Source organism: Xyrauchen texanus, chromosome 33 (assembly GCF_025860055.1).
Source record: "Xyrauchen texanus isolate HMW12.3.18 chromosome 33, RBS_HiC_50CHRs, whole genome shotgun sequence".
Taxonomy (NCBI): Eukaryota; Metazoa; Chordata; class Actinopteri; order Cypriniformes; family Catostomidae; genus Xyrauchen; species Xyrauchen texanus.
In genome coordinates this window covers 18,070,912-18,095,262 of record NC_068308.1, presented here as the reverse complement: position 1 = coordinate 18,095,262, position 24,351 = coordinate 18,070,912, and the positions used below count along the sequence as shown (strand labels likewise).

The 24,351-nt window shown below is 39.2% G+C and overlaps 1 protein-coding gene across 1 annotated transcript; it reads left to right on the top strand.

Annotated features, from left to right (window-relative positions):
- Positions 1 to 1,134: 1,134 nt before the first annotated feature.
- Positions 1,135 to 24,296, top strand: LOC127626904 (tectonin beta-propeller repeat-containing protein 1-like). Its single transcript, XM_052103021.1, has 25 exons — positions 1,135 to 1,242; positions 2,215 to 2,450; positions 2,977 to 3,159; positions 3,689 to 3,811; positions 4,186 to 4,308; positions 4,965 to 5,139; positions 5,524 to 5,624; positions 5,740 to 5,841; positions 7,889 to 8,037; positions 8,619 to 9,175; positions 9,305 to 9,450; positions 9,873 to 10,028; positions 12,092 to 12,241; positions 12,337 to 12,494; positions 13,087 to 13,214; positions 13,302 to 13,404; positions 13,496 to 13,592; positions 16,112 to 16,191; positions 17,583 to 17,639; positions 17,740 to 17,914; positions 18,159 to 18,294; positions 18,519 to 18,611; positions 19,755 to 19,861; positions 20,699 to 20,818; positions 22,025 to 24,296. The coding sequence occupies exons 2-25, from the start codon at positions 2,226 to 2,228 to the stop codon at positions 22,181 to 22,183; spliced, it is 3,603 nt and encodes a 1,200-aa protein (XP_051958981.1). The 5' UTR covers positions 1,135 to 1,242; positions 2,215 to 2,225; the 3' UTR covers positions 22,184 to 24,296.
- The last annotated feature ends 55 nt before the right edge of the window (positions 24,297 to 24,351 follow it).

The following is a 24,351-nucleotide window of genomic DNA, read 5'->3' as shown; positions in this document are numbered from 1 at the left end:
CCATGGGCACGTAGCCCGGTCGCGGTCTTAGGATCACATGTGTGTCTGCCGGACCGAACTTCAGGCAAGTGTCACTAACAGAGAACGCTTGCAGATCCCCGACCCTCTTGATGGAGGCGAGCGCGATCAGCAGGGCAGTCTTTAGATAGAGGGCCCTGAGTCCAACTGATTCTAGCGGCTCGAAGGGGGTCTCTGAAGGCCCGTGAGGACCACAGAGAGATCCTAGGAGGGGAACAGGCTTGGATATAAGCCTCTTAGGAACCTGATGATTAAGTTGTGCTTACGCAAAGACTGTGATAGCAGCAACATACACCTTCAAGATGGAAGGGGACAGCCTCCCCTCCAACCTCTCCTGCAGCAATAGGACCACTGACCTAACTGCGCACCTCTGCGGGTTTTCAGCCCGGGAAGAACACCAATTTGCGAACAAGCGCCACTTCAGGTAAAGTTGCCTGGTAGAGGGGGCTCTGGCTTGGCTGATCGTGTCCAGGGGCCAGACGTGGGGGTTCCAGAGGTCTGGTTGAAAAGAAAAGAGATACTCTGAGCCCGCTTTTATACCCGTATGTAAATACTGTCTGCCTAATTCCCATTGGCCTTTTTTCATAGATCAGAGGAATATTCGGCACTCAAGAGAGACCCCTAGTGTTGCTTCTTCGACACAACGTTGAGAGAGCGACAGACGGGGAACTAATGTTGACGAATGGAACCTTATTGGAAAGTGTTACCACTATTTTTGCATCTATCATCATAAAAATTTTAAAATCAGTGAAAATTTTAAGTTAAAGCAGTTAAACCAGGACTGCTTAATTTGTCCTCAGTCTTAATTTCCATGCCAATATTATCAAATTTTCCTGTTGATAAATATGAATTTACATTATTCACTGGTGTAGTAGAATATATTACAATGCCCAGTTTGCCCACTATTGAACCCATTTGAATACAATAAAAATGCTTTAATTCTGGATAATTAATGCGCTGAATATTTTTTTTCAAATAATACATGTTTGTAATGTATGTTATTGAAGAGATCAAGGTATTATAAGCTTGTCTAAACCTCAACAATCCCATTAACCTCTCAATAGAGTTTGGCGGCCCCTGTGGGCAACATGAGCTATTGTTGTCATTACAGTCACACCACTTCCTGTTGGTGATTTCAGAGGAATACACAGCGGGCAAAATCACAGACAGATTTCATCCAAAATGACAACATAAGCACAGTGCTTACACCCTGATTCTGATCAGGTACGTAACGGTAACATTACCTGTTGAAGATGCCGTTTAAAGATGTATTACATATATGTTGATGCGACAATATGATTGTGTTATGCACCTGTCACTGCGGAAGAAGAGGACAGTCATTTCAATATGCCTCCCGACTCTCCACTGTACTCCACCTGGGTGTCCTGTTTTATTTATGTATTTATTTAATTGTATGTTTTCAGAGAATATTTTAAATGAGTACTCTGTATTTGCTGTCAACGCTAGCTAACTAACGCGTTGGCATTAGCATCAACAAACAAGCTTTTAATAAGAATATCTTATTAGCATATATCTGGTATATTTAAGCGTTTCCGATTAAATCAGTTGCTTTGGTAACGTTTAGTAACATAATAGACATAACATAAAAAGTATCATAAAGTACCATGTTTTTGTTTTAGACATCATAATACCATGTTTTTTTTGTTTGTTTATTGGACATGGTACCATATTTTCTAAATGACATACCGGTACTATTAGTATTACTATACTATCTGTTAACTATTTTACTCCCATTGCACGTAGTATTATTTGAGGTACCTTGCAGTACTTTGTAAATACCATGGCACATTAATGTAGTAATCTTTCAGTATCATAATATTGGCATCTGGTACCCTCACTCTAACATGGTGCCACCACAGTTTTTGAACTGTTTTATTTTATCTTTGTGTGGTATGCTATTTATTCTGAGAATTTATCTTTCATTGCTGGGATACAGGCCTTGGGTTTCATTTATAGCTTAGTAGGCAACAAAATAACTTAAGCAGGCCCCTTTAGAGTACAGTAGAGGACAGTAATGCGAAACGAGTTTGTCGGAAATTATGTTTATTCTGAATTAATTGAAGAGCAATTTACTTTGTGTGGCTGTGTTTTCTTCTTAACTTGGTTTTGGGCAGAATAGTGTTTTTTTTTTTCTCTCCAAGCTTGTTATTTACTCCTCTCTCTCCTGTCATGCAGCAGGGTACATCATGCCTACCTCCCTCCTGTGGGCTGTTGATGTTTACGGGAGAGTTTATAGTCTGCCTAAATCAGGCCAGCAGTGGGAGCATTGTCGCGATGCCCACTTGGAGTTTAAGCGTGTCACAGCCGTGCAACAGTGTGGCTGGGGCATCGCCTGTGACCACGACATCTACCTGAACGTCCATGCCAGTGATGTACCCATTCGCTACCAAGAGGAGACATATGAAAACCAGGTGTGCTCAGTTCCATTAAAGGGATAGTTCACCCAAAAATTTAAATTCTCACATCATTTAGTCACCATCATGCCATCCCAGATGTTTATAACTTTCTTTCTTCTGCTGAACACAAACAAAGATTTTAGAAGAATATTTCAGCTCTGTAGGTCCATTCAATGCAAGTGAATGGTGACCAGAATTTTCAAGCTCCAAAAATCACATAAAAGCATCATAAGGATTAAACCACTGGACTCTTATGGATTACTTTTATGCTGCCTTTATGTGATTTTTGGAGCTTGAAAGGTCTGGTCTCCGACTGTTCACTTCTGTTGTATGAACCTACAGAGCTGAAATATTCTTCTAAAAATCGTTGTTTGTGTTCTGTAGAAGAAATAAAGTCATACACATCTGGTTAAATGATGAGAGACTTTTCATTTGGAGGTGAACTATCCCTTTAAGTCATGGATTCTTTTCAGACACAAGGACAGTAGTTTAATTTTGGGAGAAATGTCCTTTAATTTTTAACATTTCCTGGTTCCTTCAGAGGTGGAACCCTGTTGATGGCTTCTCAGACCGGCTTTTGCCGAGTGACCGCTGGCAGTGGAGTGATGTCACAGGGCTGAAGCACCAGCCTCTGGGTGGATCACAGCTGCCCTCTGAGAACTGGGAGTGGGAAGCTGATTGGCATGTGGATGAAAATTTTGGAGGAGAGCCCACAGAGAAAGGGGTCAGTATTCACATCTTTAAAAGCATAGCAAGTGGTTGTATTTTCTTGCTTTTTAAATCGTAATTCTCTCATCATTTATTCACATTTATGCCATCTCAAAATCGTAGGACTTTTTTCTTCTGCGAGAATGTGTTTCAAGGTGTTTTTGTCCAAACAATGTATGTCAATGGGGTCCAACACTTTCAAGCAAAAGGAGTAACATTTCTGGTCTGTTCTCACACAAAACCTAACATATCACTTCTGAAGATATGGATTTAACCACTACAGTCGTATGGATTACCTTTATGCTGCCGTTATGTCCTTTTTGGAGCTAGAAATTTTGAAGTGATATGTTCTAAAAAGTAACTCCTTTTGCTTGAAAGTGTTGGACCCCATTGACATGCATTGTATGGATGTAAACACATCATGTCTCCGCAGATGAAAGTCATACCAGTTTGAGATGGCATAAAAGTGTGTAAATGTTTAGAGAAAGAAAATTTTTAGGTGAACTATTCTTTTAAGCCATTGCTGATCTTCTGTTTATTTTCAGGGATGGATATATGCCATCGATTTTCCAGCCGCATATACAAAAGACAAAAAGTGGAACTCTTGCGTACGTCGCCGCAGATGGATACGATACAGAAGGTACAAAGCACAGGACAGCTGGGTCAAGGTGTGTACAAATAAGTCTTAAAAACAATTAAATATCCGAATTGGTTGGCTTTAATGTAGTTTTCTTAGTATGGGATTGTGACGACGAGAAGGGCGTGGCCGGGCCGTGATGGAGCACGACCGGCACTGAATCAGCTGATCAGTGGGAGAGCAAGATAAAGGGCAGCCGGTGATGCCGGTTCGAGAGAGGGAGATTCATGCGGCCACAAAGCATATGTGTCTGTGTTTTTTACATTTGTTTTCAGTTGAGTTTCTCATTAATACTTGAAGTTTTCTGATCAGCCGGTTCATGCCTCCTCCTTGTCCATCCATGAACCGCTACAGAGATGTAAAGCCTGTCTCAATTTGTTTGTGAATTTTTGCATGTGAGAGCAGATCCCCTCAGAGCAGACTGGATCTCTCCCTGACCCGTTTAGTGACATCACTTGTGGTGGATGGGAGATCACTGAGGAACCCAGAGGGTGTTTGGCACTGTGGGCTGTCTCTCTGCAGGGAAAGGTCAGAGCTCATGCACATACTGTGTACAACAACATCTTGTACTCTTAGAAATGATTTATTTTTCATTTCTTACAAAGCTATGCAGAGTTCATGAATTCATGGAACACAGATGATGTAATGGTCTAATGAGTTCGAAAATGACAGCATAATAAACATTTGAAAAAAACATTCTAACAGTAAACATTTTCAGTTTTCAAATATTTAAATAAGTAAATATTGAGTGAAATGAGTGTTAATTGGCATTATACAGGGTTGACCTCCAATGTAAATATATGTGTCTGCATTGGTGATTAAAACCCCATATCAGCCAACCTCTGCTTTTGGATTTTGATTTTAGTAAACTAGGTTTAGGTTGAGCAGTTGTGGTTATACCCCAATAGAGAAGAGGCAGTTGTTTAAAGTTGTCATACTATTCTATTGAAGAGTTTTTATAGCAGTGGTATCCATTTGCTTGGCAATATGAGATATATACATGTTTATGGTCATCTGTAAGCAACAGGCAACGCAATGACAAAAAGTTTCTCTTTGGCATGATGCAAGTACCACAAACGCACTTGTTTAGACTTGTTTCTATAATGTGCAGTATTTATAAGCTTAGGGTTTTTACTATTTCATCTCCATTACCAAAAGATCTCATTTTTGGTGTATTTGAGCAGGTGTGGTTTCGCAGTGGCATCAACCACTATAATCCTGAGGGCTCAGTTTGGGAGGAGGTGTCTGTGCCAGGGGAGGTGGTGCAGATCAGCTGTGGGCCGGGGGATCTGCTGTGGGCCGTCCTATGGGAGGGTCATCTGTTGGTCAGAGAGGGCATTGGCAGAGACTGTCTCAAAGGTGAGCTTAATGGTGTATTTCAAATACTATCTGTCCATTCACTACAATGAAGTTATCTATCTTTGCAAAAACTGCAAGCCTGCAGCTGGAGCTCTCGGCCCTGTTGCTTATTTCATATTTAAAGGGAGCGTTTAAAGGCTCTGCAGCAAAAATTTGACTATTTTATCTTTATAAGGCTCAGAGGAAAATGGTCATGGAGACAGTAGAAATTTTGGGCACAAAACAACTTTACTAACATGCTTATATAAGTGGAAACATATAATAATAAAACAATGTGTGATATGACCCCTTTGATTAATAGATGTTTGTATGGAGTGGATTGAAAGCTTGTTTTGTTTACTCTTGATGCCCTGTCTTTATCTGATAATATCTATGGAATTGCAGGCTCATCATGGGTCACAGTGGAGTCGCCAAGCCCTGGAGTTGGTGCAGTACATGTAGCTGTTGGTGTAAATGTAGTGTGGGCAGTTACTAAAGATTATAAAGTAAGTCATTATTTAAATTTCATATGTAGGCTCTACTGCCAAACTTGCACATATGCATAACATTATTGTTCTTTTTTGGTTTGTTCGTATTTCATCATCATCTTATTTTTAATAGGTCTGGTTTAGACGGGGTGTGAATTCCCATAATCCGTGTGGCTCAGGTTGGATCTGTATGGTTGGACAGATGGTGATGATCGACGTGGGTCTCAATGACCAGGTCAGAGATTAGTAACATCCCTTTAGTTTTTTCCTCCGGGTTGTATTATTTATACCTGACTAATCTTTCTTTTCTCTTGCATACTTCCATTGAATGAGCATATAGGGCAAATTTCTTTCCCGATTTTATCGACTAATGCGAATTTAAGTTTTGACATTATTATTTTTTATTTTTTAATCTGATCAACTGCACGTGTGCGTACTCCAAATGAACGTTTCAGATTAACAACATGGCGATATAAAAGACACCTGTAATATGTAATTATTGCTTTGTTCTGTGAAGTGTTTCAAGTGTACTGCATCTATAGCTAACATTTGGGAAGAGATCATTTTGTCAAATTTTGCGAGTTGAGTTGTAACGATAAATTATTACATATTGCTGCGATGCTCAGAATTTATCTGCTAGAGAACAATTATCAAACTAAATAATAAACAAAAATATTCAAACCAGCCCGTCTGGCACCAACAATCATCCAGTCGTGTGGCAGCATTGCAGTGCATAAAATCAAGCAGATCAAGGATCGGGAACAGCATCTCCACCACCACCACACTGAGCACTGGGGCCCCCCAGGGCTGTGTGCTCAGTCCACTGCTGTTCACTCTGCTGACTCACGACTGTGCAGCAATGCACAGCTCGAATCACATCATCAAGTTCGCCGATGACACGACCGTGGTGGGTCTCATCAGCAAGAACGACGAGTCAGCATACAGAGAGGAGGTGCAGCGGCTGACGAACTGGTGTAGAGCAAACAACCTGTCCCTGAATGTGGACAAAACAAAAGAGATGGTTGTTGACTTTAGGAGAGCACAAGGTGAACACACTCCGCTGAACATCGACGGCTCCTCTGTGGAGATCGTCAAAAGCACCAAATTCCTTGGTGTTCAGATGGCGGAGAACCTCACCTGGTCCCTCAACACCAGCTCTTATCACCAAGAAAGCCCAGCAGCGTCTCTACTTTCTTCGAAGGCTGAGGAAAGCACATCTCCCAACCCCCATCCTCACTACATTCTATAGAGGGACTATTGAGAGCATCCTGAGCAGCTGCATCACTGCCTGGTTTGGGACTTGCAGCGTTTCGGACCGCAAAGCCCTGCAGAGGATAGTGAGGACAGCTGAGAAGATCATTGGGGTCTCTCTTCCCTCCATCAAAGACATTTACAAAAAACACTGTATCCGCAAAGCAACCAGCATTGTGGACGACCCCACACACCCCTCACACAAACTCTTTACCCTCCTCCCGTCTGGCAAGAGGTACCGAAGCATTCGGGCCCTCACGGCCAGACTGTGTAACAGCTTCTTCCCCAAGCCATCAGACTCCTCAATACTCAGAGACTGGTTTGACACACACGTGTCCTGAGTTGCACTTTAATTACTGTCACTTTATAACTGTCTGCTACCTCAATAACTGCTATGTGCATAGAACATTATCTCATAGTATGTTATGTTTACATTTTTAGAAACTGTCATCTTTTTGCACTACTGAGTACTGGTCGGCACTGCACTGTCTATTGTCCTGTTCATTGTCAGAAATTTGTTGTACTGTCCTGTACTTTTTGCACATGTTTGCACGTGCACTTTATATAGGTATATGTAGGTTTTTTTATATAGGTATTTTATTTCGTTGTGTTGTCTCATGTGGACCTGTGTTGGTCCTTTGTTGTTTTTATGTAGCACCATGGTCCTGGAGGAACGTTGTCTCGTTTTGCTGTGTACTGTAATAACTGTATATGGTTGAAACGACAATAAAAACCACTTGACTTGACTTGACTTGAGATACGGTTCAGGAGTTCAGTTAGTGTTCAGATCAACCATTAGAAGGGTTATATCTTTGATCTCAGTGATTTGGTCCATGGGATTATTGTTGGTACCAGACGGGCTGGTTTGAGTATTTCTGTAACTGCTGATCTCATTGGATTTTCACGCACAACAGTCTCTAGACTTTACTCAGAATGGTGCCAAAAATGCCCAGTGAGTGGCAGTTCTGTGGATGGAAATGCCTTGTTGATGAGAGAGATTGTGTGATTGTGATGTCTCTCTCTGTGCTCAGGTGTGGGGTATTGGTTTTGAAGACCGGGCGGTATATTTCCGTCAGGGTGTGACTGCCAGCGAGCTGAGTGGGAAGGCTTGGAAGGTTGTGTCAGTGCCACGAGACAGTGACCGTTCCCACTCCAGCGCCAGTGTCAGCAGTCTTCAGAGGTCAGTCGCTGCCTTTAGCCTCGGTCTAAACTAAAACAGCTTTGATCCTGTTTACACCTGGTATTAACATCTTTCAGGATCTGTTCACATATGGACATGGCTAAATACAGGTGTAAAAGAATTTCCAAAAAGTTTGTGACGTTATCACAAACCACATTTGATGTTTTTTATAAAACACAAATGATCAAATTGCATTTATGGTACGTTCAATCAAAACGTTGTTTTCGGCTAGATAAAAATTCAGGTATGTCTTATAGCAACAGTGTTGACTTTAAATGACAGCAGTAAGTGATATATGTAGTCATGAATTCAGAGATCCACCTCTCGACCAAATCTGATCACAAGTTGTCACAGGAAATGCAATTGAGAAGCTTGAAATACCATGTGTAAATGCTAACATGTTTTAGTTGACCACTTAGAATCGGATCATCCAAGATAAAGCTTAATACCAGTTCCAAACAGGGCCTTTGCTGTAGTGGAAAATGGGTTGCATTTAACATAATTTACCACCAGGTGGCATAGTTAACAGGAGAATTAGTTGGTCTATTGACTCTGATACCTGTTATCATTGTGCTTCACAGTGCTGGTTGTTTCTTTGGTGGTGAGGTGCGTCTGCAGTCCCAGGCTTCTGTGTTGAGTGATGTGGATCCTGGCACTGAAAGAGCTGCAGGAGAAGTTCTCCCCACTCCTGAGACTGGAGATGCCCCTAAACCACGCATTCCCAAAGTGACCAGTGACAGCTTCATCTCTGAACTGGTGTCTGATCGTGAAGGCCAGATCAGTCGACGTGACGTGCCCTCAACAGCAGCAGCTGGCCCATCTATCCCTGAGGAGGAGCAAGCAGAAGGGGAAGTGGAGGACGGGGCTTCCCCTACCCAGGTTCTGTCTCCCAGCCATTCATGTGGGCTGGACCCTCAATGGAGCAATGTGGACCTGGAGGAGGCCCAGAATCACCTGGCTTCAGGACCTGGGAGAGACACTGCTGATACCTGCAGTCTGTCCTCTGTAGCCACCTATAATTTGGCTCTGGAGGAGCCTTATGGAGCTGATGAGCATCCAAAATGGGCCTGGGTGAGCGGCGGAGGATGTGCAGTCGACTGCCACTCACAGCTAAACTGGTTCAACTCTACATCCACAGGTCAGCCAGGAATTGATTGAGAACTACACTTCTGTGGTGTAAAAGTGACTTGATAAATTATTGTCTGGATTTGTTGTCATGTTTGTAATTGAGATTGATAATTTAATTTTCTCTTCCTGGTCTCCACAGCCCTGAACTGTTCTATGCAGGCCATGTCTCTTTCGATTACTCCAGCACAAACAGCAGCCTGGCGCAAACAGATATTTGAGCAGCTCAACGAACGGTCCAAAAGAGAAATGGAGAATTTTGTGCATTATGAGCAGGCCATTGAACAGGTAGTGGTTAAAAGCAGAACAGTTACTGACCCATGCCTTATTGTCATTTTATAATTTTGTTTTTAAATCCAGACTCTCATTGATTTAGTGATTTTGGCTATTTTTAGCTGAAATTTGCATTTTAAATTTCAAGTCTAAAATGTAGGGAACCAAAATGTAATGTCCCTTCTCAAAATACCACCTGCAGTGGACTAGCAAGTAGCACATCATGGTTAATGGATGTGATGTACCTAAAACCTAATGGCAATTTTAAAAAAGGGACACATCTTTCAATATGTCCCATCCAAACTTCCTGTTTCAATAGCAAATACATCAACATGAACGAAAACTGTGCTTATCAAGCACATTTTTCATTGGGTCTTTAAAATGTAAAAAAAAATATATAAGTGGATAATTTGCCCTGATTCCAGTCCTTCTCTCAGTCTGTGTGGGTGAAAAAGGGCACCATGCAGTGGTGGCGAGACTGGAAGCCACATAAGTGGATGGATGTTCAGTTTGCGCTGGAGCAGTTCTCAGGAGCAGAAGGCAACAAGGATGGAATTCTGTTTATCTACTACACCTTTAATGATGAGAAAAAGGTAATCTCAGAGGCTGAAAACTAACTGGAATCTAGAACCTAAATTAATTAAGGAATAATGTACAGTCAGTAACAGAACAGAGGGGTCTTATATCACCCTGAAGGGGTTTATGTTGTGATAATGACCGGCTGTTTGTGCATTAGTTATCCTGCCTATCACACGGCTACTTGCCAAATAAATTAATGGAAAGGAAATGATCGCAGACTGATGCGAGAAGTAGGGAAGATAACTCATAATTAGGGATGCACTGATGTATCGGCTGCCGATATTTATCAGTGAATTATTGACAAAATGAAAACCACCGGCACATTGGTAATAAGCATGAAAACACTGATATGAAAAACAGATGCTTTATTTATAGATATACAACCGCTAGTTCAGGACCTCGAATCTGATTGGACGAGAGACGTTCCATGAGTACTGATGGTGTCATACCATCATCACTCACTTCACTGTCAGATGTCTTTACTGATAGGACAGAGGACTAATCTAAGCGGTTCTGATTGGCCATTGCTGTTTCATTGCTCAACGGATATGTTAGTGATTGGTTAGACTACTCAACCACTGCAAAAACACGTTGTAAATGGAAACCATTGCTGCAACAGTAGCAGACTTTTTTCAAATGCTGTAATCATCAGTTTTCACGATTACATAATCGTGGCAGCCGTAATCGTAATCGTGATTTGTTTTTCGATTAGTTGTGCAGCCCTAGCACTTACCTCTTACCAGACTTTCCACATTGGAGAGGACACACTGTTTAAAATGCCGGGGAAGATTGTGGTTTCTATAGTGAATGACTCTTGCGCACCAGCTACTGCAAAATAGGGAGAAATACCCCTGCTTGGACGGCTATTTTCCACTGAGAAAGCTGATCTTCAGAAAGCTGACAGCATCTCTGCATGGGGGTGGCACACGCTCCATCTCTCTCATCTCTCACACACACACACATCCATCCTTGTTTATCCAATAACTTGGTAGAAACAGCACAAGCCGTGATACTATTTATGAAGTGACATTTTTTTAATTACTAATGAAGGCTTGGACCCATCAATTGGTTTGAACCAACAACGGCAGATTCTGATCCGTCGTGTGAGAATGTAGTTCCATGCACAAATGTGTTTTGCTGATGTAGGGCCATATCGCACTCTTGCTCATTTGATATTGCTTAATTAGTAACACACTTTGTAAAACCCTGTGAATTCAAATGCACAATCCAGAAATAATAATAGCCAGAATATCTAGAATGGTTGGCACTCCTACGAATATGAAATTTCGTAATAATTGTTATTCTGTCTCGTTCTCACGATAATGCAGAAAAAAACACCATAAATGGACACGGATGTTGTGAAAGTGGCACTTACCTATCGGCTACATGACCATCCAAAATTATTTGAAAACAGCAGACTTTGACTTCTGAGATATCGGTATGATATCCATTAATGCAGCATGATTGATTGAATTAAGATTGAAATCGCAATATGGCTTTGTGCGATTACTAAACCTTAAAACCTTAAGGTTTTACTTTAAACTGCAAAAACAGAAGTGCAAAAAATGTTTTATAAGTGCAAAAATAACCTTTTTTCATATCAATAATCATGTTATCATATTTAATCTTTTTTATCTTTATATCTTGTATGTATCTTTCACTGTGGTTCTCTTTTAAAATTTTGGCCTTTCATGCATTCAACAGATCTAGTGTTTAATGAAAATTTTTTATTGTTAGAACAGTAAAAAAGCTTTTGTATTTATTTTAAGTATTCCTAAGTAAAATAATGATCTGATGACAAAATAATGTAAGTTGCAAAATATCGTTATTGGCTTATAGTTTTTGTTCAAATCTGTATCGGACAAAAAAATCGTGCATCCCTACTCCTAATACCTGGATGATTGGTGGAATTTAAATTTATCCTCTGATATGATGTCACTATTCAGAAATATTTGACCACTGCATGGCACGATTGACCAATCAGAATAGAGTATTTCAGAAAGCCGTGTAATAGTTTGGTTAATTCCACCCCTGTTTCAGTGTCACTTGTATTCCTTTCTGCTTCTTCTCTGTCCAGTATCTCCATGTATTCATTAACGAAGTGACAATCCTGGTGCCAGTGCTGAATGACTCCAAAAACACGTTTGCCATCTATACAGCAGAGAGAACCCAACAGAGGTGGCCCATCCGTCTGGCTGCGGCCACAGAGCTGGAGATGCACGATTGGGTGTGGAGATAACATTAATCATTGTGTACACAACAATTTACACTTAGTCTTGTATTTACCCTGCTGTTTGACTGACAGTTTCTTCATCCTATCAGCTAGCTCTGCTCAGTGTGTCCTGCTGTGATTCCAGAGGTATTCAGGGCGCTCCCTCCAAACAGGCCATCTGGTCTGTCACCTGTAAAGGTGACATCTTTGTAAGCGAGCCCACAAAAGAACTAGAGGCATCTCTCTATCCTACACCCTGTGATCAGATGTAAGAAGTAGATTTGGCTTGATTAGTTTTATATAAATATAATGTACTAATTGTATAAAGTTATAACTATAGTGATCCCAAAAAGTATTTAGACACTTTTGGGTACTAGCGTCTCACTTAAAAATCTCTGAAATTCATTGCATTAAATACAAAATAGCACGGGGCATCTGCAAATTAATGATTCAAGACCTTTTCCCAGAACTAATGTTACTTTTCTTAGCCGTTTTCTACACATTTAACCAACTGGTGCCAAGGTGATTTTTAGTGGATGTGTGAAATCAGTTCCACTCAAGTTACACAAGCATCCTAGCCTATAACCACAGGTGTAGTTCACATTGTGGACATGTTCCAGCACTAAAATCTAAAAAGTGCTCAAATACTTGTTTTATCTTAATTTTGAACAATATACCATATTCATTGTTTTATGCAATAATTCTTTGAAAATGTTGTTACATAAACCAAAGGCATTCATGCATTTTTAAGTGTGGCTTATGTGTTCAAAAACTTTTCATTCATTATAGTAAAACTCATTTGCCAAATATAATTTCTCCCTGAAAATTGTCGCACGATTGTTTCATGTCATTGTGGACAGGTTCTGGCGTCAAGTCGGCGGGCATATGCGTATTATTGAGTCCAACAGTCTTGGTGTGGTGTGGGGGATCGGTTATGACCACACCGCCTGGGTCCATACCGGAGGCTATGGAGGAGGGTTCATTCAGGGTTAATCTACGCAACACCTATTTTTAAACTAGTATGTGTTTCTTCATTGTGTGCTAGTAACATAACGTTCGTATCTTGCACATATAGGGTTGGCAAGCAGCACAGATAACATCTACACACAGACTGATGTGAAGAGTGTTTATATATATGAGAACCAGCGCTGGAACCCTGTCACTGGTTACACCAACAGGTGAATACTGTGTGTGATTATGCAGTGAATGGTTCTATATTCCAGAAGAGCTCAGTATGCTCACAGCTGTGCTTCACTCATTCTCCTTCAGGGGTCTCCCTACAGATCGTTACATGTGGAGCGATGCCTCAGGTCTGAAGGAGTGCAACAAAACCAACACTAAACCACCCTCCCCAAACTGGACTTGGGTTTGTGCTGTTATGCATACAGCTCGAGTCAGAAGTTTACATACACTTAGGTTGAAGTCATTAAAAAAAAATAGTAACCACTCCACAGATTTTATATTAGCAAACTATAGTTTTGGCAAGTGGTTTAGGACATCTACTTTGTGCATGACACAAGTAATTTTTCCAACAATTGTTTACAGACAGATTGATTCACTTTTAATTTACCATATCACAATTTCAGTGGGTCAGAAGTTTACATACACTACGTTAACTGTGCCTTTAAGCAGCTTGGAAAATTCCAGAAAATGATGTCAAACCTTTAGACAATTAGCTTCTGATAGGAGGTGTACTGAATTGGAGGTGTACTTGTGGATGTATTTTAAAGCCTACCTTCAAACTCAGTGCCTCTTTGCTTGACATCATGGGAAAATCTAAAGAAACCAGCCAAGACCTCAGAAAACAAATTGTGGACCTCCACAAGTCTGGTTCATCCTTTGGAGCAATTTCGAGCCTGAAGGTACCACGTTCATCTGTATAAACAATAGTTCACAAGTATAAACACCATGGGACCAAGCAGCAATCATACCGCTCAGGAAGGAGACGCATTCTGTCTCTTAGAGATGAACGTAATTTGCTGCGAAAAGTGCAAATCAATCCCAGAACAACAGCAAAGGACCTTGTGAAGATGCTGAAGGAAACAGGTAGACAAGTATCTATATCCATAGTAAACTGAGAGCTACACTCACCTAAAGGATTATTAGGAACACCATACTAATACTGTGTTTGACCCCCTTTTGCCTTCAGAACTGCCTTAATTCTATGTGGCATTGATTCAACAAGGTGCTGAAAGCATTCTTTAGAAATGTTGGCCCATATTGATAGGATAGCATCTTGCAGTTGATGGAGATTTGTGGGATGCACATCCAGGGCAAGAAGCTCCCATTCCACCACATCCCAAAGATGCTCTATTGGGTTGAGATCTGGTGACTGTGGGGGCCATTTTAGTACAGTGCACTCATTGTCATGTTCAAGAAACCAATTTGAAATGATTCGAGCTTTCTGACATGGTGCATTATCCTGCTGGAAGTAGCCATCAGAGGATGGGTACATGGTGGCCATAAAGGGATGGACATGGTCAGAAACAATGCTCAGGTAGGCCGTGGCATTTAAACGATGCCCAATTGGCACTAAGGGGCCTAAAGTGTGCCAAGAAAACATCCCCCACACCATTACACCACCACCACCAGCCTGCACAGTGGTAACAAGGCATGATGGATCCATGTTCTCCCAGTAACTGAGCAGAATGTGAAATACTCAGACTGGCCCGTCTGGCACCAACAACCATGCCACGCTCAAAATTGCTTAAATCACCTTTCTTTCCCATTCTGACATTCAGTTTGGAGTTCAGGAGATTGTCTTGACCAGGACCACACCCCTAAATGCAAAAGAAGCAACTGACATGTGATTGGTTGATTAGATAATTGCATTAATGAGAAATTGAGCAGGTGTTCCTAATAATCCTTTAGGTGAGTGTATATCGGCATAACCCGAAAGGCTGTTCAGCATGAAAGAAGCCAATGCTCCAAATCCGCCATAAAAAAGTCATACTATAGTTTGCAAGTGGACATGGGGACAAAGATCTTACTTTCTTTAGAAATGTCCTCTGGTCTAATGAAACAAAAATTGCACTGTTTGGCCATAATGACCATCGTTATGTTTGGAGGAAAAAGGGTGAGCCTTGCAAGCCGAAGAACAACATCCCAACCGTGAAGCATGGGGGTAGCAGCATCATGTTGTGGGGGTGCTTTGCTGCAGGAAGGACTGGTGTACTTCACAAAATAGATGGCATCATGAGAAAGGAAATTATGTGGATATATTGAAGCAATGTCAAGTTAAAGCTTGGTCGTAAATGGGTCTTCCGAATGGCAATAATCCCAAGCATACCTCCAAAGTTGTGGCAAAATGGAAGAACAAAGTCAAGGTATTGGAGTGCCCATCACAAAGCTCTGACCTCAATCCTATAGAAAATTTGTGAAAGAACTGAAAAACCATGTGCGAGCAAGGAGCCCTATAAACCTGACTACCCCAGTTCTGTCTGGAGAAATGGCCCAAAATTCCAGCAACTTATTGTGAGAAGATTGTGGAAGGCTAACCATTATGTTTGACCCAAGTTAAACAATTTAAAGGCAATGCTACCAAATACTAACAAAGATTATGTAAACTTCTGACCCACTGGGAATGTGATGAAAGAAATAAAAGCTGAAATAAATTATTCTCTCTACTATTATCCTGACATTTCACATTGTTAAAATAAAATGGTGATCGTAACTGACGTAAGACAGGGAAAGTTTTTTACGATTAAATGTCAGGACTTGTATTTGGCTAAGGTGTATGTAAACTTCTGACTTCAACTGTATCTTTTCAAACATACAAGAACTTGTCCTTGAAATAATGTTTTGTGCTGAATGTCAGAAATTGTTGGATGAATTCCAATGTAAAGAGTGTAAAGACATTTGGTATGATTGCGTAACACTCTGCAGATGTCAGACTGGACTATCGACTATGCTGTGCCAGGAGGGACAGACAGAGAGGGCTGGCAGTATGCAGCTGACTTTCCTGTGTAAGTTTCTTTGGCCTTCAATTTTTCACAGGCCTTATAAATGTACAAGATACTTATGATTTAATGTAGTTAGAATAAAGTCCAGCTACGCTTAAAAATAAAAAGATTAAACTACATTACAAGCTATGAAGAAAAAGTAGCATACTACATTAAAAAAATTATGGAGGCAATATAATTTTAAATGTATAACTGTCAGATGATTATATACATTTTTGAGATCAGAGCACTATTTATCTGGAAAAAAAAATCTCAATAAGGGGTGACAGCATTAAACACGAACGGGTACATTTAGACTAAATACAACTACTAAAATCTAATTTATATAACTGAGATGAAAACATAGTGATGAACAGCATGTTACTTATACAAAAAACATGTAAAGCATGTGTGTGTTTTTTTTTGTATGCACCATTTCTCTAAAAAGAATTGTGATACATAGTGAAAAAAACAGTCACAACTTGTACAGTGTTTTGAAAACAGCTGAGCTACTGCCATGTTACATGAACAATTTTGTTACATTGACATTTTACATTTTTACATTTAAGTCATTTAGCAGATGCTTTTATCCAAAGTGACTTACAAATGAGGAACATATCAAGCAATTTGCAATAAGAATGTCAACAATATCTGCAGTATGTTAAAGGGATAGTTCACCCAAAAATAATCATTAACTCACTCATGCCAGCCCAGATGTGTATGACTGACTTTCTTCTGCTGAACACAAAGATTGTTAGAAGAAAATTTCAGCTCTGTTGGTCCTTTCAATGCAAGTGAATGGTGACCAGACCTTTGAAGCTCCAAAAATCACATAAATGCAGCATACAAGTAATCCAGACTCCACTGGCTTATTATATGCCTTCTGAAGCGATGCAACCACTTTGGGTGAGAAACGTATCAATATTTAGATCCTTTTTGACTATATATCTCCACTTTCACTTTCAGAATGTGAAAGAAAGTGAAAGTGGATATTTATTGTAAAAAAAAAATACTTAAATGTTTATCTATTTCTCAACCAAACCCATCATATGGCTTCTGAAGACATGGATTTAACCACATATGGATTACTTTTGTGTTTCCTTTGTCATTTTTTGGAGCTACACAGTTCTGGCTATCATTTACTTGCATGAGAGCTGAGATACTCTTCTAAAAATATTTGTTTGTGTTCTGCTGAAGAAAGAAATTCATACACATCTGGGAAGGCATGAGGGTGAGTAAATGAGACTTCATTTTTGGGTGAATTATCCCTTTAAGTTACAGTAGTAGCTTTTAGTTAGTTACTCCCAAATACCGTGGCTTAGACATTTAACAACACTGTTCAGCATTTATAGCATAACCATCACGTGTGAGTGCTGATCCATAATTTTTTTCTCTCACTTTCTTTACGTTTCTAGGTCATACCATGGAAATAAAACTTTGAAGGACTTTGTCCGGCGCAGGCGTTGGGCCAGGTATGTTCCACTGTTTATAAACCGAGCACTTACAATATTCTGTGCTCTCCAACTCCGTTTACCACAGTGCCTCTTGTCATACCTTGTTTTTTCACTGTAGAAAGTGTAAACTCACAACAACTGGCCCCTGGCAGGAAGTCCCACCTATACCTTTGAGTGATGTAACAATTCTACCTTGTGGGCCAAAGAGCACAGTAGAACAGGTACCACTGTGGGCCATTAGCAACAAGGGAGATGTCTTGTGTCGTCTGGGTGTCACCTCCCTGACCCCTGCGGTAAGAGCCAAGTTCCTTGTTTTCTACGAATACTCATTGGTTTACTTTTATTTTTTAGACTTTCAGAAAGTCATGAAAAAAAGCTTACACTAGACTGTGAACTGCTAGAAAAAAAAATTACGCTCTGTGGTTCCCATGCAAATAGCATACAAGTACTGCACAAACACTTAAAAAATACTTTGGATTATCACCGTGAGAGCCTACACAGAATTATGTAATCCTGACTGAGGTGGCTCGCTCACAGGGGTCGTCATGGTTACACGTGGGAACTGACCAGACTTTCAAGTCGATTTCCATTGGTGCCGTCCACCAGGTTTGGGCCATCGCCAAGGATGGTTCTGCTTTCTATAGGGGCTCCGTGTCGGCCCAGAACCCAGCAGGTGAGAGAATGACATTCCATCACAAAGCCATGACTCTTAAATGTCTCTATTTTCTTCATTTTGAATATTGTCCCATGAATTTTTGCCTTAACATCCTCTGTCAAAATAAACCCAACATCATTCGGGTACTCTCAAAATGTCGTTCATGCAAGTCATGATGATGATGTCAGCATTGTCTGCAGTATTTCTGCTGTAGCTTTGAAAGATTTTATCTGTGTTTACAGGAGATTGTTGGTACCACATCCCCTCTCCAACCGGACAGAAGCTCAAACAGGTGTCTGTGGGCAGGACATCTGTTTACACAGTGGATGAAAATGGTACACCTATTGGATGCACATTAATAGAATAGTTTGCCCAAAAACTAATTTACTCATCCGTATGGCATCTCAAACTCGTATGGCTTTCTTTCTTTGCGAACACAAACAAAGATGTTCTGATGGAGATATGATGTGAATATATCGATACATCGAAGTCAGTATCGTCCAACACTTCCAAGCTCCAAAAAGGACATAAAGGCAGCATAAAGCTAAGTCATACAACTCAAGTGGTTTAATACATGTCTTCTGAAGCAATATGCTCAGTTTTGGGTGAGAAAAGACAGAAATGTTACTCCTTTTTCACAATAAATCTTGGCATCTGCAGTCTCCTTCATGCTGCCTTTATGTCCTTTTAGGAGCTTGTAAGTGTTGGACCCTCAGACTTGCATTATATGGATATATTCACATAACTCCATCAAAATATCTTCATTTGTGTTCCACAGATGAAATAAAGTCATACAAGACTGATATGTCATAAGGGTAAGTAATGGTGAGCAGTGGCATGTCCACACTTTTTTGACTGGGGTGGCCCATGTGGGGCACAGACTCTTTCAAGGGTGGCTTGAAGCATAACTCAACATCCCTGATATTAAGAAGAAGAAAAAGAAGAACATCATGTACATTTTCAGAATTATTTAATAGTCAAATGTTACTTACCTAAATAATTGATGAACTGTTATGAAATGTTAATACTGCAAAGCACAGAAGACTCCAAATAGCATTTATTTTTTACATTTAGTATTTTTCAGTATAATTTTTTATATGTGTAGTGTCTCTTTAACCTGCATAAATGTTATGGACACGGCAAATATAAACATGGTAGTACTTTGTAATTTTGTTAATATTATACACTCCCCAAAACATCACGTGGGAAAGTAGTCCGACATTTTGTATCTGAATGAATTAACGGTTCTTGGCCAGAATAAGATGGTGACAGTATTACAGTTTTTGTCTAGTTGGGATAGAAGAGAGTACCGGCCAAAATTTTGCCACACTTTTCTTTTCATGTCTAATTAAAAAAAACTTTAAAGATTCACAATCTATTCTATACATTATGCTGTATGGTTTTCCATTGAAACCGTCAAATTAATACATTTTTTATAATTGTTTTTTTGTTTACTTTTGTGTTCCCTGCATGTGTAGGTAACCTCTGGTACAGACAAGGTGTGACCCCCAGTTACCCTCAGGGCTCATCATGGGAGCACATCTCCAATAATGTGCGCAAAGTATCTGTGGGGCCTCTGGACCAGGTCTAAAACTTATAACTTGTTTGGTTATAACTTGTATCTGCATTACTATTTTGCTCTAGGGGATGAGGAAAAACAGTTCACAGATGCATTGCAATTCTTCCTCAATCAATTGTAGATAAATCCACAAAAAATAATAATAAGATTTAAAAATGTTTATTGAAAATGCTTATTCTGGACTAAACTTTACAGATATCGATATGTACCATGCGATATGCAACAGTGCAAAAATGGCACAAAGGGCACTACTTTATACCACCAAAAGGTGCTGTTTTGTATCATGACCTCTGTAATGAAAGGGCATGCCACAGCACTATGACTGTGGAAATTCTTCTCTTGTCATATCTATAATGTTGGGCATACAGGATGCCATTGTCTGAATTTAAGTCACAAAATGCTCAAGTGGGACCCCTCCCCCCTGAATTGAAGTGCATAAAAAGCACGATGCTTCAACATCAACTTTTTATTGCAATACAGAGGCAGCATAAATATTTTTACACAGGAATTACAGAACACAATGCTATACAGGCTCGAAAGTCAATTATTCCTGTGCACAGCCAAGGGAAATAAGTTGTGCCATGATTAACAACAAAAAAATTCACTACAGATTTCATGCAGAATATTTTCACAGAATTTGAAGTATAACTTGAAGATTTACGACCCTATTTGCGCATTGTTTCTGAAAAGTTTAGATGCATTGAAAGTCATTTTGGTTTTAAACTCTATTGTGACTCCCAGTATCATAATTGAATCTTGATTTGCTTACAGATTCCCACCCCAAGTTGTTGTAGTTTAACTGTTTGCTATTTTGTTAAATTAGATATGTGTGTTTTTCCTAAGGTGTGGATCATTGCAGATAAGGTGCAGGGTAGTCACAGTTTGAGCTGTGGAACTGTATGTCGCCGGCTGGGGTTACTGCCTATGGAACCTAAAGGCCACTCATGGGACTATGGCATTGGGGTGAGCACTGTTGAAATGTTCTTTATGCTAACTGCACTAATAGCAGAAGTGTGATCTAGTTGCAACACACTGTTTAATACAGAAGTGATCATGGTAGCACTGTAGACACTACCAGACAAAAGTTTGGACACACTTTAGTGAAATGCTCCACATGACCTTTACATCGTGCAACCCTGCATACTCATTCGTGGACATTGTATTTTGCCTTCGCTATATGAATGCATGTATTAATTTAAATTGACAGATCTCAGTTCAAGAGTCTCTGGGCTGTCAGTTAAGGGTTAAAAGAGTCATGTATCAAAACAACGTGGTGTTGATCAAAGCTGAGTTTGTCTGTGGGGAAAAAAGCCAACAAAACTACATCTGATAAGAAATCTAATTAAGTTTTTACATTGAAATCTGTCAAAAGTCAAAAGATTAGCATTTCTAGAGTCATCCAATAAGCAATATAAATTTGAGCAATTTATCGCGAAATGTCACAATGTACACTAATGTGTACTTTATCGATTTTTTTCCCTAAGTAATCTTGTGTGTGTGTGTGTGTGTGTGTGTGTGTGTGTGTGTGTGTGTGTGTGTGTGTGTGTGTGTGTGTGTGTGTGTGTGTGTGTGTGTTAGTTATTGTACGTACAGGGCTCTATACTGTGACTAAAAAGGTTGCAAATGCGACCAAAAATTATTTGTTGTGACAATCATTTAAAATCTAGTCACCATTGGCTACAGTCGGGTTTTGTCTGTTCATATGTGTTTTCGTCAGATAACATCTTGTGAGTTATTGAATACATCTATAGAGCGCTTTTTCACCCGTTCAGTTTCTGACATATAAGTCTTCCCAAATGTGTTGTGGCTGATTTGAATGATTATATAATAATTATAATTAATTATAATAAATAATAAATTTTTCGAACTGTTCTGAGACCAGTGCAAACAGACAGCACACTGGAGGTTAAGTCTAGAGTGAGCAGAGCTGTTATCTCGGCAAAGGGTAGCTACTTTGAAGAATCTGAAATATACAATAGTTTGATTTGTTAAAGATTTTTGGATCACTGCATAGTTCCCATACTTCCATTTGTGTCAATTCATAATTTTGACTTTACTGTTATTCTAAAATGCGAAAATTGGTTCAAACTTTTGACTGGTAGTGTACATCATACATATATAAAATTGAGTAGAATGGATGGAAATTTAGAAATACTATGTGTCTTTCAGGGTGGATGGGATCACATAACAGTGAGGGGGAATGCCATGGAGGCGCCTCGCATCCAAATGCCGTCCCTAACTGACAGCAGCGGCAAACAAACAGCAGCACACAATCCACTGCAAACTAATAACCAGCCAGAGATGAATGGAAATCCAGTAGGCTGTTAGTGAAACATCTGAGCTCATTATTACTGTAGCCATGAATTGTTCTCTTCCCATTTGTAGCACTTCTCTTCACTCCAACTTGAAAAAATCGTTCAACTAGAGCTCCTGTGTGTGCAAATTGCTGTTTTTATTTGTACCGGAGCTGAACTCACATTCTCCAGTTAGCTTATGTGTTCTTGTTAACTTAAAATACATTTCTTCTTGTTTTGAGTGCTCTTGTGGATAATGAGGCCACTTCTAGCAAGCCCACTTTTCGTCATTATGTTTTTACATGGTACTTTTGGATAGAAAATCTTAATTTAATTGTTGCTTATTTATATGTCTGTGGTCATATTAGGATGTGCACATTTTCTTTTTTGATTCTTTATTGGAATCCAGGGGCATTAAGTACAAAAAAATTCACAATTCACAGTATAGCTTCTGAAGGTACTCGCATTTTGTCATTAACATCACAAACAAAACAACTTTACACAAACAAGTTTCTGGAGTTTGCAGGTTGGCTCAATGTCATTAAACATCAGTTGAAGTGTAAAAGAAAATAATGGTAACACATTACAATAAGGTTTCATTTGTTAACATTAGTTAATGCTTTAAGTATCATGAACTAACAAGAAACAATATTTTTAAACAGCATTTATTTGGTTTATGTTACTTAATAAAAACTCAAGGGTTCATTGTTATTTAATATTGCATTAATTAATGTTAACATATACGATTTTTAATTTTTTAAAATGTAGAAGTAAATGTTGATATTAACACTATCATGTTAACAAATGGAACCTTATTCCAAAATATTACCAAAATAATATATGCTATTAACGTGTTAAAATAAGGAGTGTGCAAGACACAAACTGTCTGTAATAACACTCTTAATTATCTGCTTGTAACAGGTTGTTGATTATTTCCAAACCTTACTCAAAACTGACATCGCACAGTGACACTGTGTAAAAATAGGAAATACCTAGCTCTTGTTGTTGGCAAAAGCAGAAAGTGAAAGATTTTATGTTTTGCACTTGACAATGCGAAGACAGTGTTTCTTTTCTCAGGATGTCAGGATATGGATTTTCTCATAAGTGTATATGGCGTAATTATGTTAAAAGGCAGCACAAATTTCAGAGTAACAGTATTTATACTAAATCTTTCAAAATTGTTTTTATCGCAATGAATAATCAGTTTTTTCTTATTCTACAAAGTTATGTTGTAAATGTTGTTGTATACATTTGGATTATATGTGTTCCAACAATGGAAGCTAAAGTGTAAAAATCTATTGTGTAGGGTGTTATTTAAGGCTACTGCTGTACTTATAAATAAAAAGTTCTTAAAGGGATAGTTCACCCAAAAATGAAAATTCTCTCATCATTTACTCACCCTCATGCCATCCCAGATGTGTATAAATTTCTTTCTTCCGCAGAACACGAAGAGCTGAAATATTCTTCTAAAAATCTTAATTTTAGTTCAGCTGAAGAGAGATAGTCATACACATCTGGGATGTCATGAGGGTGACTAAATGAGAGAATTTTCATTTTTGGGTGAATTATCCCTTTAACATATATCGGCACAAAAGAGCAAGAGAGAAAATTATACGGATCTGTTAACATGTTAATGTAAAGATGATCTACATCTGATGATTCTAGAAATGTGCCCCTTGTGTAGACTTCCCAAACCCAATGCAGTTGTGTTTATGTCTACAGGGTTTTATCAGTGTAAAAAGAAAAGGACATTATTGTTTTAAATAATTAAGTGTAGACAAATAGTTTCAATGATGAAAAATTATTTGAGTGCTGTAAACTCCTCTCAGTGTCATAGTGTGCATGGTTTATGTTCTCTCTCAATAAATAAAAAATTTGCTCCACAATTTTGCCTTTTAGAATTTCTGGATATCAAAATGAAGTTACCATACAAAGAGCCCTCTATTCTCTTCTCTTCAAATGACCCATATCCACATGGTAACTGGCTACGAATTTTGATTTGAGGATGACAAATAACATCCACATTATTTGTGTACATAGATATGCATGATTGTATGCATTTAAAAAGTTGTTTTTTCCATCAAAGCATGTGTAAAGACCAGATTTTGCATGTAAACTCAGTTATACAGGAATGTTTATACAAACTGACCCTTACTTTTTTCTTAAGAGCTGGTATTGTCATCATGCATTCACTTCCTTACA